Raw genomic sequence first — 20,724 nt, 5'->3', positions numbered from 1 at the left:
AAACCTTTCTTACGTTCATAAGCCAGTAATGCATTTGAGCCAACAACTTTCCATGACATTGCCCAACTCTGGTCATTCCCACATAAGGGATTTTTAGAATTTTTTTTTATTTTATATAGACAATTCGGCTAATTAAATATTTTATACCAGTGTTTTTTAAGCCAGGGACTTTTAATATTAAATTCCTTTATTTCTGGATTTTTGATTATACTGTAGAAAATAAATCTCACCACTACTGTCATGTATGTGTTTCTGGCAGTTCAGTGAGACCTTTGTTACCATTTTCTGGACTAAGTTCTGTGAAACAGCAATTGAGCAACATGATTCTGTACAGCACATTTCTAAAGACAGGCTGCTTCTCTTTATTATAAATACATATGAAGGTGGATTTAACATCTGTGTGTACAGTACATGAATTACCCCTTCTGAAAATATTGCACCGGATTTCACAGACCTCTCATTAACTAAAATCATCTGTTGATTAGTTTATTTTACAACATATGCAGTACCGCCTACTTGGAACGCAAAAGAAGGCACAAACCAGAAATAACAAGCACATCCACCCTCACCAGTCATATGGCAAACAAAGAAAGAACAAAACGCCTTTCATGAGTTACAATGTTTTTTGGTCAAGTGAATCCTTTGTTTTGAAAATATCAATTTGTGTTTATACATGCACTAGTTATGGCATTGTTTCATTTAGGATCATGATTAAGTAACAGCTTACATCTTGAGTTTCTCTGCATCATCCATTTTCATATGTCCTCAAAGACCTTCAGAGCAAAGCGGTCCTTAGTTACTGTATAATCAGTGTACATCCATAAAAGATATATAGGATTATATTATTCAAATTTCCTCGACTCCTAATAATCAAACCAGTGAGTTCATGCACACTCAGTAAACTATGATATTTTGTATTATAAAAATCATGATACTGTGGAGGAGAGGAAAGGACTATCATAGTTTAAGGTGTGTCAGCTGTTCCTCAGTCAGCAGACACGGCTGAATTTGAGGTCTTCCAAGTCGCCAGCATACAGACAGGTGTGAGCTCCGTCACGGAATGTTTCTTTAAAATCTCGCAGTCCCTTTATCTTCAAAGTGTCAATAATCTGTTGTACTTCCAGTGCTCAGTCCAGTTTGCGTGCGCCCAGTTTGAGAGGACCCTTTGCCGCTTTACGCTCTGCCCGTTTGGCCTCCAGCTCCTTCCGCCGCTCTTCTCGTTTCTTCTTTGCTAATTCTGCTTTACTTAAACCTGAGGGAGTGAAAGCATGGTTATTTGAGATGCACTTCCTATTTTCTCTAACTGAAAACACAAGAATGAAGCTGCATTGTAATACACTGTTTTAACTGCATAAATTGGAACAAAAAAAGTCTCTGACCCTGATCTCCTTCCAGTGACTCCCAGTTTTCTTCAGCTCCCCAGTCTCCAGCACTGTCTGCGTCCCAGCCATCAGACTTCTGTGGACAAAAAAAAAAAAATTCACACAAACATTATACACTGATACACATAATACACACTCTTACAGTTTAAATCTATATTAAAGACCCATCTCTTTAACCGGTCTTACACATAAAACACTAATACACTTCAAAATCCAAATCCATTAAAGGATTGTTAGGCTCCATTAATTAGGTAACCGGAACCGGGAACACTTCCCATAACACCCGATGTACTTGCTACATCATTAGAAGAGTGCCATCTATGCTAATATTTGTCTGTTTCTCTTATTCCGAGGTCACCGTATCCACCAGATCCAGTCTGTATCCAGATCAGAAGGTCACTACAGTCACCCGGATCCAGTACGTATCCAGACCAGATGGTGGATCAGCACCTAGAAAGGACCTCTACTGCCCTGAAAGACAGCGGAGACTAGAGCCCCAGATACAGATCCCCTGTAAAGACCTTGTCTCAGAGGAGCACCAGGACAAGACCACAGGAAACAGATGAACTGGTTTCATCTGGTCAGAGGAGAACTGGCCCCCCAACTGAGCCTGGTTTCTCCCAAGGTTTTCTTCTCCATTCTGTCACAGCTTCGGTTCCTTGCCGCTGTCGCCTTTGGCTTGCTAAATTGTAGTCACTTAATTTACAACAATATCGTTGACTTGATTGCAAATGATTGTAAAGATACTATTTAAACTGAACTGAGCTGATGACATCACTGAATTCAGTGATGAACTGCCTTTAACTGTCATTTTGCATTATTGGCACATTGTTTTCCTAATTAATGTTGTTCAGCTGCTTTGACGCAATCTTTTATGTTTAAAGCGCTATATAAATAAAGGTGACTTGACTTGAGAGGGAACTATAATCCAGAACGAATTTCCGGCACATTTAGCAATTTACAATGAAAGTAAAAACCTTCACCAGAGACTTACCATTGTACTTCGTTGTGACACACTAGAAAACAGATCGGATGTTGCTGATTTTCCTTCCGGTCCATCCCAGTTATATTCACTGGCCAATCGTATCCCTTCCTGTGCAGAGCTTAATTTGCCGCTCTTTGGAGCTCTGGTTGAGGCTTTACTTCGAGGTGTTGGGGAGAAACTATCAGCCAGACTCCCATCCTCATCCCAGTCATTACCCCAGCCTTCATCAGCAGGTGAACTTTGACCCTGACCATCTGCGTCTTTCTCATTCGACCAGCTGTCATCGGCATCCCAGCCAGAGCTCCAATCAGAACTCTGCTTCTTGACTGCCTCTGAGGACTTCCGGCCCACCTATGGAAACATGACATGTGTAGATTAGCCATATTAATGGATAACACATCTGTGAAATAACATTTGAATTAATACTATTCTCAATATATTTTGAAACGCCCGAACGAATGTGATGTATTCTAATCAAAACTATCAGTGCGAGGTCAGAATTACCAATATTTTGTTAACATTCTGTAAAATGGTGGTTTATAATACTTATGGCAGAAATAATTATTTTAAAATTATTAAATCATTATTTACGTTGATGAGCCCCATAAAACCTACTGTTTTTATTTTGGGGGTCCCCTGATTTGTGACGATGCATTCATACATTAACTATATTCATTAAAATTATAAATTTTACCATGGTGAATATGCCAAGGTAACGGTTGCTGCACGACCAGTTTGAAAGTTCTGTGCGACTGCCGCTAGAGGGAGAAATGCGACAATCGTGTCCGAATGTCATGTGCAGAGGAAAGGGGGCTTGAGTCGCATTAATTTAGAACCAAGAACCAGAAGAGAAAACATTACCATCTCCAGCCACGAGAGGGCGCTCTATGTTTTCAGTGTAGGCTATAGGAGCACTGAGCAGCATAGAGCGCCCTCTTGCGGCTATAGACGGTAATGTTTTCTATAGGTTCATTTCTCTCGGTTCATGTCAAATTAGTTTTGATAAATAAGTCACACCTGACTATAAGTCGCAGAACCAGCCAAACTATGAAAAAAAGTGTGACTTATAGTCCGGAAAATACGGTAAATTTAAGTATGGATATTGTATATGATTCTTCAACATTCGCACAAAGCAAACACGAACAAATCAAGTAGGATAATAGTAATCTTTTATTCGATAAGCTACTCTAATGCAAATTACTTACATTGCTTTTCTTCTGTGTTGATGACGTTGCCGACCAATCAGAATGCCAATCGTTTGGATCAGTTTGGACTTTTTCAGGGTCCTGTGGAATTATTCAAATTCACAAGTATTCATGTGTATGATAACGCCTAACAATATGTCTAACTAAATGTCAAGCACTGAAAAAACACCAGAGACTTTACACAATTTGAATAACCATCTTTCACCTCAAGGCTTCCCCAGTCTTCATCCTCCCACCGATCCCCATCTGGCTCCACTGTCTCCTCATTTGATGTCTCTGATTGGATCCCACGTGAACCTGACATCTGTCCTTTCATTTCTGGCCCTAACAGGAAGAGGAAGTTGATGAGATAATAAACTTGGTGCCACTCAATTTAATGTTTATTTCTGCTAATAATCTTTTTTTTTTTTTTATCAAATCAAATTAAAGCTGATTGCTATGTTGAAACTAGATTTAAAAAGTAACTGCACTGAATCTAAAATCATACTTTCAAAATCTGAAAAAATTGAAAAGTTATTTTTGTATATGTAAATGCGCAACTCACTGAATGAAAAGTGCAAAAAACATTTTGTGGAAACTAGCTCATTTAGCTTCTTACTAAAGATTTGCTTCATTGATAATCTTCATTCTGCTTAATTAATTTATCATACTTTAGCTGTGTAAATTGGAAGGCTATTTCCTCAGGAAGTCATATTTGTTGGCTGCATATGTCTTAGAGGATGCCTCATTTAGGACATATAGCCATGACATTGCAAAGCAAGAAAGTACAGTCATTAACACTTCATTAGAAATTACAGGCAATTTTATAACAGTTATAATTATTTTTTTTAAATGAGACATCATTGGTGTATGCATATGACAAATGTGATCTCCATAGGGTGCAGCATTTGACATGAGACATAGCTTCTGTTGTTGCACACCTTTGCTTGCAGTATTGGTGGGTACTGGTCCAGGAGCAGGTTGAGGGACGGGGCTGTTTTCAGCAGGTGGTGCCTCTGAACCAGCCGGAGCATTTCGGATGAGTTTGGAGGTGATAGAGGAGACACCCGTTACCGCCCATCCTGCCCATGTAGCAGCTGAGCCTCCAGTCTGAGCCAATGCAGTCACATCCTTCTCTGCGATTGAACCGTTAGCATTATTTTTTGACATTTAGGAACAATGATTTTTTTTTTGTTGTAAACTATCTCCTTAAAATAAGGGACAAAACATGCTTTTACCTATTTCAGCTAGTTTAGAGGGGTCTTCAGAAACTGTCTCCAGCTTACTGAGGAAACTTTTTATGGCTTTGAACGCCTACAGGAACAGAAATACTTAAGTTTAAAATGATGGATTACGCACACAAACCACAGAACATAAAAAACAGATACTGTATCAGTGTGCACATCAGTTTTCTTTACCTGATCTCTGACGTTTTTGTCTGGGTCCACTGTCAGTGTGCACAGTGTGGGCAGAATACGACTGGCGCTTTCTGCCACACTGTAGTACTGATGGGTGGCAGCAAACCCCAGCACGCCTGCCGCTCGTGAGGCAGGAAACGGGTCTTTAGTTGCCCGTGAGAATGCAGAGATTAATACACGCTGGCGCATCTGAGAAAAAAAGCATCGGAAAAAAAGATTGTCATTGAGAGAAAACAATAAGCCTGAACCAGTGAAGAACTGAGATTTTTAGATGCAGTTACCCCAGAATTTAGGTAGGGGGCAATTTTGCCCAGGCAAACAGTGGTGTTGCAGCGGATGGGGCCCTGATCGTCCCGGGCCTGGAGTCGTGCAAAGTGACGCATCAACTCTTGATTTAAATTGGTTTCATTTAATTTAGGGGCCAACAGTAACATGGACTACAGGAGAAAAAGAAATTCAAAGAAACATTATTTAAAAGTGTTATAAAAGTGTATGAAATATAATGGGAACATTTTACATTGAGGGTCAAAACACTGGAAAGGAGAGAAGATGGAGCATACAAATACCTTTACAGTCTGCTCTCGGATGGCAGGGTTTGTGTCTGTGAAGCCATGAACCACATGTGGAAAAATCTGTGAGTTAACTGCTGCTTCATTCAAATACTGAATAAACTGCTCCATCTGGTAAAAAGAGAGACAGATAGAAAAAATAATAGATTTAGAACTGAGACAGTGTGTATGATGGAGTCAGAGAGATTTGGGTAAGAATTTGGTATGAAGAAACTTTAATGTAGAAAACTTTTCCGAAAGCTACATGGAGCAATGAAGTGATGTATACCTGCTGCAGGAGTCGTATCCTCATGGCACGGTCAGTAGAGGAGAACATCTTCACTATGACTGGGATGATCTTCTGCTGGTACTCCTCAGCTGACAAATACTTCCCTACCTAACACAAACAAAATATCAGGACTTTATTAAAGAAACCTAAACCTCTGAAAATATGCAATACCAAAAATGTCTACCACCTTAAATAACGGTGTGAGGACGACAGCGCCAGCATTGCCGAACTCAAAGGCTGTAAGGAGCTGAGGCAGCACTTTATGTTTACAGAAATCTTCAGGAAAAGAGTCGAGATTCTCACTAAGGTCCTGGAAGAACTGCTGCTTCTCTGCAGGCTCTTTAATCTACACGAACACACAAACAAACAAGCTTTGATGTGACTTATCTGATCTAAATTTACTGTATTCATGTTACAGTATTAATAAAAACAACACCTATACACACAAAAACACAACCCACACAAACACCCGGATCATTCTACTTATCATGTTACATAAAAGATTTATAACATCTGAACATATTCATCAATATACATTACTGTTAAGATATTTGGTGGAGAGGTTCAGCAAGGAATGGATGCATTAAAATCAGTGAAAGATGACAATAAAGATGTTTTTACAACAAGAAGTCTCTTCATTAAATGCTGTTTTATTGAACCTTCTATTCATCGATGAATCCTAAAGAGTTTCCAAAATATACTATGCAGTACAGTTGTTTCCAATACTGGTACTAAGAAATCCCTTGAGCTCCAAATATGATAATTACCAACACCAAACTTTTGAATGCAAGTGTAATACAACACAATACAGGCTCACACAAAAAGACACACACAACTGTTTAAATACCTGTATCTCTTCCAGAAACAGACAGCTTTCTACAAAGCTGTTGTTCATAAAGCCTCCAGGAGATCTGCAGTTCAGTAAGAAACGTGCAGGGTTGGGCCGAATCTTTGGGTTTGCCCCCACTAACTCACAGTAATGCGGCACTAACTGCTTTGGAATCTGTAAGAAGTAAAGAAAGTGATTTGAAAGACTCAAACAGCTTTCACACTGTATGTAATAATCAAAACTACTATGGGAAAGTTGTTATATTACAACTAGTTAAGAAAAAATGCCCTAGTACCTTTCCGAGAGATCGTAACGAGGAGGCACGTGGTAAATTTCCATTAAATACTTCCCAAATGAGACAACCGAGACGCCACACGTCCCCTGTCCTGAGATGGTACAGACACAACAAAAAAAACTATAGTTTATTAAATATGCATTTTACTAAACATTTAAAGTCATGATTGAAAGTCGAGCCTATTTAAAATTTGTAATAACCTCCATGAAAAGTATGGGCTGAACTACTAGGGAATAAGAGATTTCTTCCTGTACCATTTATCTCCACCACTCCCAGGGCTCTCTGGAGGGTCATATCTCTCTAAGTCGGGGTTGATCACTTTAGGTGGTGGTAAGGAAGTGGTGTCTCCCTGGTCTGAGGTCACATGATCCAACCCTCCAAGTTTCCATTCACCAGCACGGTCCACAAAGACGGCCCACATGCCCAAGTTATTATGGTTGAGATGGCAATCATTCACCAAGAAGCTCAGTGCTTTCTGATGGGAAAGGATTGAGAGCAAACTGAGCAACTGAACTAATGGCTGAACAATAATATCATTTTAGTCCATGCCTTCGCAACTTACGACAATCTGATGAAGGCCCCATGACACCTCTAAATCACTCGCACCTCCCTTCTCCGCCTGGAGCTTCAGGTGAGCAGCCAGAGTCGTCACCGGCTCTGTGACGATGTACAAGCTTTTCTCTGTCTGATGCCAAACAGAAAAGGACAGGAGTTTTCATAATAATAGCTTTTTAATAATTACAATTGGGATAAATCTTGACTGTCAAAAGTTTGTGTAAAATCCCCCACTAACAAAAAGCGACTAAAATATTTATATTCTGGGAATCAAGTATATTTAACTGACAAGGGGTTACATTCAAAAAGCTCACCTCGACCTAACAATCAAGATGAAGAAAAGGTTAGCACTGCTTCAAGAGAACAACCCCCTTATGATTCATCATCACCAGATTATTAAACAACATTATTTCATGGGAGCCTTACCTCCAACCCATCTACGTAAGACAAGATGTTGGGATGTCTGAGAGTTTTTGTGCGTTTGAAAGCTGCTTTAGCCAGCTGTGTCTGCTCCTCTGTTCCCTGGGACACCTCATACATGAAGACTGACACGGGCTCACCAGTTGTCTGGAAGAAAGAGGGGGTGCTAGTTAACTTAAATTACTATTTATAGATATAGTAACACTATAATATAGGGACATCTATAGTTGGCCAAGAAGCAGTGGTGGACAGTAACGGAGTAGCTTTACTTCGTTACTGTACTTAAGTACGTTTTTCAAGTATCTGTACTTTACTGGAGTAGTTTTATTTTGAGTGACTTTTACTTTTACTTCACTACATTCCAAACCATAAAATCGTACTTTTTACTTCACTACATTTCATAAAACACATCGTTACTCCCTATAATATATCACGTGCTCCGACACGCAGAAGCGGTGTCTGATTCATCATGAACGAACTGAATCTTTTCAAAATAAACTTTTAAATCGGATTGCGAATCACACCAAACAATTCGTTTACGAATTAGAATGATCCGATTGCAGCTGTTCGGGAGTCGACCACTCACTGATTCAAATGAACCGTTTAATGCGAGTCTCCAGAAGAACCGGGAGATCTTGTGAGCGCGCGTGCATCTGATGTTGCTAAAAGTAAGTTATTAATATCGAAATTTTGGATTCATTATTGTAACTGAAAATCATATTTGGGTCAAAACTGACAGTTGTTTGGGAACTAAATCCATTGTAAAGAGTGATCTATTTAAGCCCACTGAAATGCTCGAGTGCAGACGATGCAGACACATCAATTCTAGGTAAAAAAAAAAAAACAACAACAAAAAAACCCATAAAATAACAGATTAAATACAATGTGCACGTTCAAATTCACCGCTGCCGTAATGTTTAATTAATTACAGTTTAATTAAAATGTCCTTTGTGACGTCTGTTTTTATATTGTTTATCGACAGTAACGTTATACATATGTTTATTGTTTGGATTAACTAGACGAGAGTAGACAGACATGAATGTTTATTCATAACCGTACTGAAAATAAGTAAATATTGTTAGCTGATGCTAACTGTCTAGCTAAGATTTTTAATTTTTTATTATGTCCAAATATTTTTATTCAACCACCTATATATATATATAGATCACACCTGGGTAGAAAAGAAATGATGTGATGTTCAGAACATGGTAACTACAGTAATTATCAAAGGGGGAAGAGATGCACCCCGTTTGGCCAGGGGTGTTTTTAAACCACAGACAAGGTTTGAGAAGGAAAAAATCATTATGAAAATATAATTATATTTTCCTTAATGTTCTTCCTAACTTCAGGCCTTATTATCATGTCATATATAGAGTTACAGTACAGACCAAAAGTTTGGACACACCTTCTCATTCAAAGAGTTTTCTTTATTTTTATGACTATGAAAATTGTAGAGTCACACTGAAGGCATCAAAACTATGAATGAACACATGTGGAATTATATATGGAATTATATACATAACAAAAAAGTGTGAAACAACTGAAAATCTGTCATATTTTAGGTTCTTCAAAGTAGCCACCTTTTGTTTTGATTACTGCTTTGCACACTCTTGGCATTCTCTTGATGAGCTTCAAGAGGTGGTCACCTGAAATGGTCTTCAACAGTCTTGAAGGAGTTCCCCGAGAGATGCGTAGCACTTGTTGGCCCTTTTGCCTTCTGTCTGCGGTCCAGCTCACCCCTAAACCATCTGGATTGGGTTCAGGTCCGGTGACTGTGAAGGCCAGGTCATCTGCAGCACCTCATCACTCTCCTTCTTGCTCAAATAGCCCTTGATGCCTTCAGTGAGACTCTACAATTTTCATAGTCATGAAAATAAAGAAAACTCTTTGAATGAGAAGGTGTGTCCAAACTTTTGGTCTGTACTGTAACCTTGATGTTCTGTAAAACAACTAACTTTAAAACACTTTTTTCTTACTGGTAAAGATCAGATGGTCATCTCTGTTTTCTCTCAATCACAGTGTAAGCTTCACAGTGAACATTACTCTCATCAGCGTAGTCCATATCAACAACAAAAATATATCTTGACTCCATATAGTGGTTATTTTGAAAAAACCCAAGGTATTTTGAGCAGTAGGATTATAAAAAGAATATGTGCTAATATAAAATTAAATTAAGTAGCCTATATAAAATTGCAAACATCTATCTTTCAGTACTTTTTTACTTAAGTACATAAAAAATAGAGTACTTTTGTACTTTCACTTGAGTAAGATTGAAATAGGAGTACTTTTACTTTTACTGGAGTAATATTTTACTATATGTATCTGTACTTTTACTCAAGTACTTGATTTGTGTACTTCGTCCACCACTGCCAAGAAGGCTAGTTCAATTAGATTTGGAAAACCAGAATGTCCTGATTATATTGACTAGTCTTCAAACGAACCAAACCACTTATATATAACCTTTAGTCAATAACATTACAGTAAATTGCCTCCCTGATGTCTGAGCTGCCATTATAATGTTGATCAGATGATTATCAGATAGAGATGAAGAGAATTGGTTACTGATGCCTGCCAGTAAACGTAGTAATTGACGATCAGATACAATTACTGATATGACATAGGTACAATTGGTGAATAATGATGTGATACAGTTGTTGATGGCCTGTCAGGACACGTGTACAGTAAATACAAACACTGCACCTTTCTCCACAGTTTATATAATCAGATAACGTATAATACAATGTGCGATGACAGCGTAACACTCAAATGAAACACATAAACAAATGAATACTAAAAATCGTACTTAGTCATACTGTCATTAGTAAACCGTTTAATGCATCTCTGTGTTTTTTGTTGACGTGGCCACAGGAACAGGATGACAAAAGAAACCTAGTTTGTGTTATAAGTGGTCCTTATATTGAAACAAATGCGACTTTAAAGACGTTTAGTAGTGCCAAATAAAACATATAATCCTACAAAGTTTTGTGCTTTTTATATTTGCTTTACTGTGCAACGCCAAGCGGGGTGTAGCTAAACTTTAGTCCGAGGCTTCAGCGGCCTGCTGCGACACTACATGCTTTATATTATGTGTCAAGTCATTTTACCTTGCGCTTGCCCCGACTGAGGGTCCATATGCCTGACTTTTCTTGGTTTTCGGGTAAAATCTCATAGTTGAAGTCTTTAATAGGATCCCGTGCGAAAAAGGACCACATCCTTCCCTGTCAAACCAGCCTACGATGTTGCTGTAGGACTGACACCGAACCAACAGAGGACGCACCTGCTCCGCGACCAACAAGCCACCAGGCCACGTGACACACACTGAGTCCACTTCATCCTGTTTGTTGAAGTTGAAGTTAATTAATTCATTTATTCAATTCAAAATGGGGGGAAATATCATTATGCAATAAATGTTTTTCTCTAATATACGTTAGCCACAATTACTGGTAATATTTTATTCAATGATTTTTGTATCATAATTTTACCAAGATAACTCCGATTCTTCACCTATAATGCTTGATACGTTTGGAGAACATCTGACAAGAGATCATAGAACAATCCTTCACCCAAAATCTCTCCAGATCCTTAGATCTCTAGCTCCGAGTTGGTGATTCTTCTTTTCGGTTCACCCCTCGTTTTCTATAAGGTTCAGGTCAGGAGACTGTTATTCATTATTATTATATTTATATATAATTATTATTATTATGTTTGTTTTTGGATCATTAATCCAACCGTGGCCGATTATAAGATTTAAGCATTAAGAGCCAGTCTTTTTTTTTTTTTTTGTCTGTTGGTATTTAATTGAATCCATGATGTCTGAACAAGATGTCTAGGGCCTCTGCCAGGAACATAGTCCCACAACATTAAAGACATACAAGTATATTCCATTGTCCACATGGGGTTCTTTACCCCTGTGTGCACCAAACCTGTCTGCTGCTGCTGCTGTTGCAAAAAAGATAAATATATATTTTATCTGCCCATAGAGTCCAGGCCTGTTTGAAGTTCCAGTAATGTCTGGCAATGTCCATTTTGGAGTTTGTTTTCGGTTGACACAAGATTTTTTTCTTCTGGTTGCTATGGATGATGTCAGCATACTAACTATGCACACAATGATTGGCTGATAGTCTCTGTCAGAGATTTACTCATAGAAATATTGTACAGCGCTATATATATTATATTGCCATAATCATATAAAGGTTTTAATTTTTTTTATCATTTTAAGCATTAGTCGACTATTAGTCACACTTTTATTAATATATTATATAAATCATAATAATGAGCCTTTAATTGCCTACAGCCTAATAAGCGCTCAAGCGCACGTAAAAAAAGGCTTGCCACAGTGTATAATTAAGTACAAATATAATAATTATGAATTTGTTAGGGAAAAACAGCAAGTACACTGCATTAACGTTTTAATTTATCGTAACGTCGTAATTTATTGTTACACTAGTGTCTTCTGTTTAAGAGATGAAGTCTGCGACAGTGACTCTCTCTCTTTTTGTAGCTATTCTGAGTTCACAGGGTAAACGTGGAGATAACAGATCCAACAGATGCATTACTCTTATCTGCATGAGCAAAAATGACTAAGTATTTTAAGAGTAAATGGTCGCCTTGGCGCCTCCATCTGCGGTAGCCCAAGCACGTTCAGCTTCCCGATCAGCACAAACATGCACACTTTTTTTAAGCTAACATTAGATTGAGCTGCCATGTACTGTACTACATACATATCTCAGATGATAAGCCATATTTGTGGTTGATGAATGTTAGGCGAGCATATGCAGTGGCGTAACTTTGCTTTGAAAAGTGGTGGGGATACCACGCAACTTGTTTTGCTCATTTTTTTTAATAACCTAACTTACTAGGGGACTGGGTTTACAGTTGGAAAAACTTAATTTAAGCTTTTCAAAAATACATCAATGTACCAGGGGCGGCGCCAGAAAATTTTGAATGCAGGTGCTGAGGGGGTGCTAGACGTGGACTGGGGGAGCTGGGCATTCAGCACTTCATACTCATTCTTCCCACTGGTAGAACTTTCTGAGTTGGTTGCAAGAGGAAGGTTTTTTTTTTTTTTTGCTACAACATGCTATTAATCAATGCATGCTGATGAACTTTTACTATGGTTTATAGTTATATGTAACCGAAAGTGCTTAACCCATTCTTTTTCATCAGTAATAGTATTTCTGATGTGAATTTTGTGAATGGGAGTTCCTCTTTTGCTTTGTTATAAGCCCGGCTTCTGATGCTTTCACTTTCAATTTCGCAATCTTTTCAGGTTTTACAATAAAAGATAATTGTCTATTTTGTACGGTGCTTGGGAGAGGACCATAAACAGTAAAAGAAATTGACACAGCGACCAATTCAATTCAAGTTTATTTGTATAGCGCTTTTTACAAAATAAATCGTTACAAAGCAACTTTACAGAAAATTATGTTTCTACAATATTTAGTAGTAGCTAGTAGTTTGTGCACATTTGACAGGATTTTAGAAAAAAAAAAAAATAATAATAATAATACAAGACGTAGTCAGCTAGACGATGAACTATCAATATTATTAAGTTATTATATGATTCAGTCACACATTTAGCAATTGGATCCCATTGGATTAAACGGAGACAAGTTAAGTCAATTAGAAGCACTAACTTCACTAACTATGAACCTCTATGATATCATAACTTGACTTAAGACAGCAAAGATAGGTTTTTCTAAATGAAAACACTGTTGGTGACAGTGCTTGCATGATGTTGTCTTTTCACAAGAATACCATCATGTTCACCATCTCTGGTTGAAGAAGAGATCTTCTACTTTACTTCAGCGTGAAACCTAGTCTTTTATGGTCTGTGGTGAAAACCATCAATATTCGCGTCATTTTTGCTGACGGGCGAGAAGAGGGAGCACAAAGTAACGCGGGTTTAATTGTAACGCAAGTGGTTTGAATATTTTTTTTTTTATGATCTCAACATTATACAGAAACAAATGTGCGCCAAATTCAATAATATTTTGAAGATACCACTTAACATTGTTTTACTGTAGTAAAACTTTAATTCTGGCTTAAGTGCATTTTTCATCTGTGCATTTTTCTTTATTCATTTATAATGAGACCAATCTGCTATTAATTTTAATCTCCAATCTGTTATTTATCAGTTCAGATCATTTTTTAATGCCTTGATGACTAGCAGAATACACGAACCAGTTTTAAAATACAGTTGTGCAGATGAGGTACAATTGTAAAACTGCATTACAATCTGCTATTACAAGCGAGGTCATTTACAATATTTACTATAATTTTAATGAGAAACAAGAAACATGTGAATACCGGTCCAGAACTATATTTGTTTTTTCTCATTGGATGAATGCTTAAGGGCATTAATGGCCTTTGTATTACCTTATATTTATACTCCTGTGAAATAGAAAAGTCATGGTTGGATAATTTCATGTATAAAAATATATATAACAGTGATTTCTGCCATTTTTAAAGCAGAAAAATTAGATATCGCGCCTTTAATTAGGTAACCCATAACACTTCCCAGAACACACAATATACTTGCTACATCGTTAGGAGTGGCAGCTACACTAATATCAGTACGTTTCTCTTATTCCAAGGTGACCATAGCCACCAAATTCAGTCTGTCTCCAGATCAGATGGTCACTGCAGTGTGACTTAAATGATACAGCCAGTGGTGTGACCTGTTAAACAGGTCCATTTCCTCTATGAGTTCATTTTGAATGTATAGAGCATGGGGCATTTATATAAAAAAAAAAAAAAAAAAAAAAAAAAAAAAACCCTTCACCCAAAGCATGCGTTACTTCTAAATGAAACCTTATACAGATGAAGTGGAGACTTTAGTAATGTGATGCTAATTCAGTGGACCATTTGAAAAATCCTCCAGTCATAAAATTATGCATGTAGTTAACCAATGAGCCAGCAATACACGGACCCTGCTGGCCAAAAAAAAAAAAAAAAAAAAAAAACCCCTTCCACTTACATAACACATTTGTAATGAGGTACATAGAATTCTAGTAGCTATAAACTGACAATTGCATTAATGCAGGATTTCAGAAATACCATATTGTTAAACATTGATAACCTGTATTCAATTTAAAGTTTAGGGAGCAATATATTGGAATGACATGAACGTGTCAAGGCAGTTAGCAAAATTTCACAAGTATAAACATTTTCAAATCAATCTGACTCAAGTAAATAGAGAAGCAAAAAAAAAAAAAAAAAAAAAAAAAAAAAAAAAAAAAAAAAAAATAGGAAACTACCTAAACTTAGGTACAAAGTATAATTGGAGCAGGAGGTTAGAAAGCAAAGACGCCGCAGGGAATTGAACCCCGTCCTGAGAATCAGGAGTGCCTCCACCGGAGTCTTTTGCTTTTTTTCCTCATGGAGGTTAAAAGCAAAACCTGAAGGAACAATCTAAGATTGTTCCCTCAGGAAAAGAAAAACCTCAAACCCGCTGCTCTACAATACTCCTCTTCTACAGCTCTTCTTTAGCCTGAAACTACAAAGACTACAGGTCCCCCCCAATACTCAAAACACTCAATATACCATTGCTTCTGCAGAAGTAACGGTCAAATTTACATATGCTTCAACTTCGAAGATTAAATTTCTGACCAGCAAGGTCTTGAACAAGGCTGCACTTCACATTCAGGTGTGACTTGAGCGTTTAAAAGCTGAAACACAAAGAGAACAGTTTAGAAACCCCCCACCCCGCCCAACCCATATCATTACCAATGTAATACAAATGTCATTTACCACCAAACAAAGGTCCAGGTCTCGAAAATCCCACCAACACGACCAGAACATAGTCCTGCCTTTGAAAATCACGGTTCCTGTAACTAGACAAGTGCCCACAAGGTTCCCCCCCCCACCAGAACTATTTTCCAAATCTTTAAGCAAGTGTGTGTAAAACTTATCTCCAGCAAGTGACGCTTTACACCCAATTCTTCAGAGTAAAAGAACTAGCAAGTCTACAGCTGCAACTGAAAAAGATGAAGAGTTTAAAAGCCTGCATCCCCCCTCCCCCCATCCCAGTGACAATTTAGAAACCATTTCAGATACCAATTACAGCGATGCAAGCACATCCATCCACTCCCATGTTATGGCACGGTCTCATTTTTAGAAAAATCACAACCGCATACCTGAAAAGAGAGAAAGTGTTGCACAACCCCTCCCCCCAAAGCTAACAAATTCCAAACACTGACAATGGATGATCAAAGTTTTAGTGCATGCATATTTATGAAATGGTGAGTGCTAGTTCTACCCATACACAAGATTAAAAATCAGCTACATGTACTTAACTCAACAGATAGAAGCAGAGTGATGCTCAATTAGCAGCAAAATATGGCGAATGAGGTTGATCAGAGAGACTGTTTCATCAGGCAGTTAGGGCTCTCCCAGACGACAAGACAATTTTGCTCCCTAAGTGAAATTGACCTAGGAAGATGAATGGGGAGAGAGGGAAAAAAAAAAAAAAAAAAAAAGCGCAGACACTGGGTTTTCAGCGAAGGGCTTCCAAGGTTTGGACATGGCTCTCAAGCACACGATGGGGAGATTTGATTGGCATTCAAGTGAAGACATCATACACCAAGGTAACTGCTCTCACAGACAGCCTTGCATTCAGATGCAGTTGGAAAGGCAGGGGACAGACTGGTAATCTGAAACAAAAAGCTTCTACACAAACACTTCCACGACACCGACTACAATACTAATGTATAACTCAATTAAGGAGTTAAGAGACTTCGTGCATGAATCATTTATAACACACAAAAAAAAAAAAAAAAAAAAAGTGCTTCTGAAGCATTGGTGACTGATGTTACTGAATTTACATGATGTTGCATGAGGATTTTACAATCAAGTTTAAAGATTCAGACACCTGGTAACTACAGGCTCCACAGGACGACATCATGTAACTTCCACCACACAGCTGATTCACACTGATGATTTCTGCAGAATAGAGAGAAAAGTTGCAAAGCCCTTCCCACCCCAAACACATTTTTCCCCAGATAGCTTTCGGTTGTATACCCAGTTCCAAATAAAGCTGCACAGTTGCACAGCTTTTCCCAGCCACTCTTAATTTGGATTCTGGAGCACATTTGTGCAACAGCTGAACAGACTAGTGCTATACATTTGTAAAGCAACTTCTTCCACCCCTGCACAGTTGCGCAGATCAGTGGCTGGGTGATAATTTTAAAAGCATAGTACAGTTGAATGTTTACTGTAGCACAATGAATTGTTCTGCATGCCGAAGAATTCAGTGGAACCGGGTGACTTGTCATAACTTCAGAGATGCTGCATTCTCCACAAGACTTTGTAAGACTCTGCAAGACCAAAAATGGAAAAACAAGACCCCTATGCCCACCCTTACAAGACAACCCAATATAAAAACTAAAGATCTACAAGAGTAAGATAAAAGGATAGGCTTATAGCCAAAGAGACTACAATTTAATGCATAAAGCATATCTTCAGGTTAAACTGATATTTTTGCCTTTCTTCCTGTTGTAGGACTGGACTGTCTGCTTCTCCAACTTGAATGGTTGACATCAATCCCTGGCATCCAAACTCTACAAAAAGTGCCAAGCTTTACACCCACACCTGAAAAGCAGAGAAATAGCCAAGAAAGCCCCACACAGACCCCAAAAAACAAATGCATACCAAAATATTTCAGTCACAGCAAGCTATGCATTTATTAACTGAAAATGGGCACAGTTACAGAATGTACACTTGCATACAAATTACAAAGCTAATTTGTAATAAGTGCTTGACCACACATCTTACAATTGTAACCGACTATTAATGGAAAAAGGTAAGGACAAATGGGATTGCTTAGTGACCTTACGTGACCAAAAAGGCTTGAAGTTGATTGATGCGAAAGCAAATCTTTACATACAATGTTAGGATGACATCTTCAGTTGAAAGCATTCAGGGACACTGCACACTGAAAAATGCAAAGGGGGAGGGAGCCTACACACATCCCACACTTTAAAGTACAAAAATGTTACCAAACTATAAGAAACTAATACAGTTACTGCTTAGACACTTAGCCATCAAATTATATTCAAACAATGACAGACAAATGCAAAAATGGCCATTTACATGAATATCCTATTTACTTGCCATTAGAAAACCTTAAAAGCATCTTGGCCTCTTTTGAAGTAGCTTTGCTCCTTAAGTGGGGGAGGGGAGCAGATATTGGTTGGACCACCAGCTTTGTTCTTTTGAGGGTTTGTTTCAATCTGTAAGAGTCAAAATTAAAGCAATCCCCCCCCCAGATCAACAAACCCCATAACACAAAATACACAACCAATATTGATATACCATTCAATGAGACAAAAGAGTGCCATAATGTGTTAAACGGAAGCGTTTGATCCCATTCTAGGTTACCAAAGGTGTAAACGCTGGTCTAGATGCCATGGAAGGCTTGTAACAGGGCCACTCATCCACTGGCAGACACACTGGTGGTTCCTTCCCCCATACAGCGCTATTCAAGCCACTGCACCCTTAAAAAACTGCTTTCACAAACTGCAAAGTCTAGGAAAACATTTGGGTTAACTGCCCACTCCCCTCCCACCCCCATTGACCATGATAATCCCCAACATTCAATACTGGAAATTATGTATGAAAGTATATGGTTCACAATTCCAAACAACTTAAAATCAATGAGGTACCTTCCTAAATCCAATCAAAGTAGCGGTATTCCTTGTAGCTTTGTAAGAATCGTTAAAGAGCAGTCAATAATTAGACTAAAAGGGTCCACACGACATCCTGGAATCCCTTTTGGTTCTATGGCCTCTAATATGACCAGGGCCTGTGGGAAAGAGAACTAGAGAAACGCATTTGCCCCTTCCAAACACCCCAAAAAAACTGTGCATTGACATAACACCACAATTCAGAAACTGCATTTGCAAAATCTCTATGTTAATACTTCACATAAAATAAGAAAAGCGGTTTCCTTTTTTTTTTTAAAGGAAGCAGTTGCTTCAATTTCACATAATTCATGCATGAACTGTCAATTTTTACCGGCAGGCAATATGCAGCTGCCCTGGCATCATAAGCTGGACTGACGCAGTGGGGGTGCAGTAGAGGTAGTTGTGTCATGTAGGGACGGACGTAGAGGAACTTCAACTCCGAAAAACCCTTCGCATGTGGATAGCTTCTCAGGACAGACCTAATGGATTTAAGCGGATATGGGGACGACTTTTCCACAGGCCTAGAGCCAAAACGCAGCGGAGGCGTGGTCGATTTAAGGATGGTCATCTTCCACAGCACACTAACGCCATTCATCAGACTTGACCAACAAGAGGATAGATGACACATCGGAATTTCAAACATTGTCACTCACCACGCCTGAAAAGGAAAGAACAGAACTTCGCGAGCAAGTGTTCTGGAATGCAAACTAATGACATGACTTAAATTACACAGGATACCTCTACCCATACAAACCAAATGCCCTCTTCATGACTTTACTATGGCGAAGACCCCGGTTACTCTGCTTGCGAGCCATCTTTCTTTCGCTGAAGCTGTTGGGACGTTCATCTTTGGCTTGCTCTGATCTACACCAGCTGAGCTCCCTCTGGTGGCGAAAGCTGTCCTGACGCTAATCTGCCTTGTGGATCTGGCTCCCCCATCTGGATACTGCTGCTCTCCCCCCTGCTCTGTGCCCTCCGATCCTCCCCTGGCTCCTCTCTGGTCCTGCCTGGCTCGACAGCTTGTCTTGACTCTCCCTGGTCCTGGCCTCTGCTGTAGATCTTTTCTTCAATCCGTTGTCATCTAAGCGCTAGGTCGTTACTGATCAACTTTAACTCAGTCCATTTCTCCTTTTCTCCGTATTTCAGTCTTCTGCTGATATTTTTGGAACATGAAAAACAAGCTATGCTCCCATTTCACAACTGTTGCGCAACACGCATCTCAGTCCATAAAAGCGATCACTTAAGTGGATCGTTCAAATAACTTATTCAAAGGTGCGTCATCGTAGCTGATCAAAATGCTTCTAGGCTTATGAATTGATGGTCGAAATATTGGTTTTACGTATGAGGGGAAAAAAAAGAAAAGAAAAAAGTTGACTGCAACTATAACCACTGTCCAGGTTCTCAACTATAAACGTAACGTTACTTGTTAAAAATATCTCCAAGACGGGCTTCTTCGGCTTTAAAAACTTTAAATATGTTCCTTCCACGCTAATTATGATATATCATTCAATGAGACAAAAGAGTGCCATAATGTGTTAAACGGAAGCGTTTGATAACGTAAGCAACGTTAACAAAATGGCGGTCGCGATGACACGCCATTTTGTTAACGTTGCTTACGTTAAGAATGAGAAAGCACATTTTGAATAACAACAAGGTTTTTAAGTCAAGTCCCTTCCTAAACCTCTTTGAAAGAGGAGTATACTTAAAACTAGCTTAATAAAATAAGATAGTATGGTCATAGCAGAGCTTTGTTTAAGCTATTAGCCAGCTGGTTAAACATTAACGTTAGCCAACTTGGTAAAATAGACGATAATGTTATTCCGTCTCATAAATTGCCTATGTTATGGTTTTGTCTTTTCTATTAGAAACAGTCTAACGATAAAGTCAATTATTCCTTTAAAAAAAACACTTTAACTAAAAAAAAAAAAAAAACTTTCATCAAATCTTCTTCGCGCTAAATATTAGTAGAAAGCCTTAATATAGTCGACTCCAACAAAGTATAAACATATAAGCGAAAATAGCTGACAAAGAAAAGTGCCTCTAGTCTACCGTATCGTTAAAAAACAAAAACGTAGAATTCGAAAACACATCACCAGATCAAAGACCCTCTCTGTCTTCCTCAGCGCTTCGCCCC

At 38.5% G+C, this 20,724-nt stretch overlaps 1 protein-coding gene across 1 annotated transcript; it reads right to left on the bottom strand.

Annotated features, from left to right (window-relative positions):
* Positions 1-338: 338 nt before the first annotated feature.
* scyl1 (SCY1-like, kinase-like 1) lies at positions 339-11,197 on the bottom strand. Its single transcript, XM_026280797.1, has 18 exons — positions 11,010-11,197; positions 7,912-8,052; positions 7,493-7,615; positions 7,185-7,405; positions 6,931-7,021; positions 6,654-6,809; positions 5,994-6,152; positions 5,807-5,914; positions 5,536-5,649; positions 5,251-5,406; positions 4,970-5,158; positions 4,790-4,865; positions 4,493-4,687; positions 3,778-3,896; positions 3,573-3,653; positions 2,377-2,718; positions 1,380-1,458; positions 339-1,252 (listed from the first exon to the last, which is right to left on the bottom strand). Exons 1-18 carry the CDS (start codon positions 11,115-11,117, stop codon positions 1,128-1,130), a joined length of 2,583 nt encoding a protein of 860 aa, XP_026136582.1. The 5' UTR covers positions 11,118-11,197; the 3' UTR covers positions 339-1,127.
* Between the last annotated feature and the right edge of the window lie 9,527 nt (positions 11,198-20,724).

Source organism: Carassius auratus, chromosome 14 (assembly GCF_003368295.1).
Source record: "Carassius auratus strain Wakin chromosome 14, ASM336829v1, whole genome shotgun sequence".
In the NCBI taxonomy this organism is placed as follows: Eukaryota; Metazoa; Chordata; class Actinopteri; order Cypriniformes; family Cyprinidae; genus Carassius; species Carassius auratus.
Note: the sequence above shows the minus strand (reverse complement) of the source record. Positions and strands in the feature narration are given on the sequence as shown.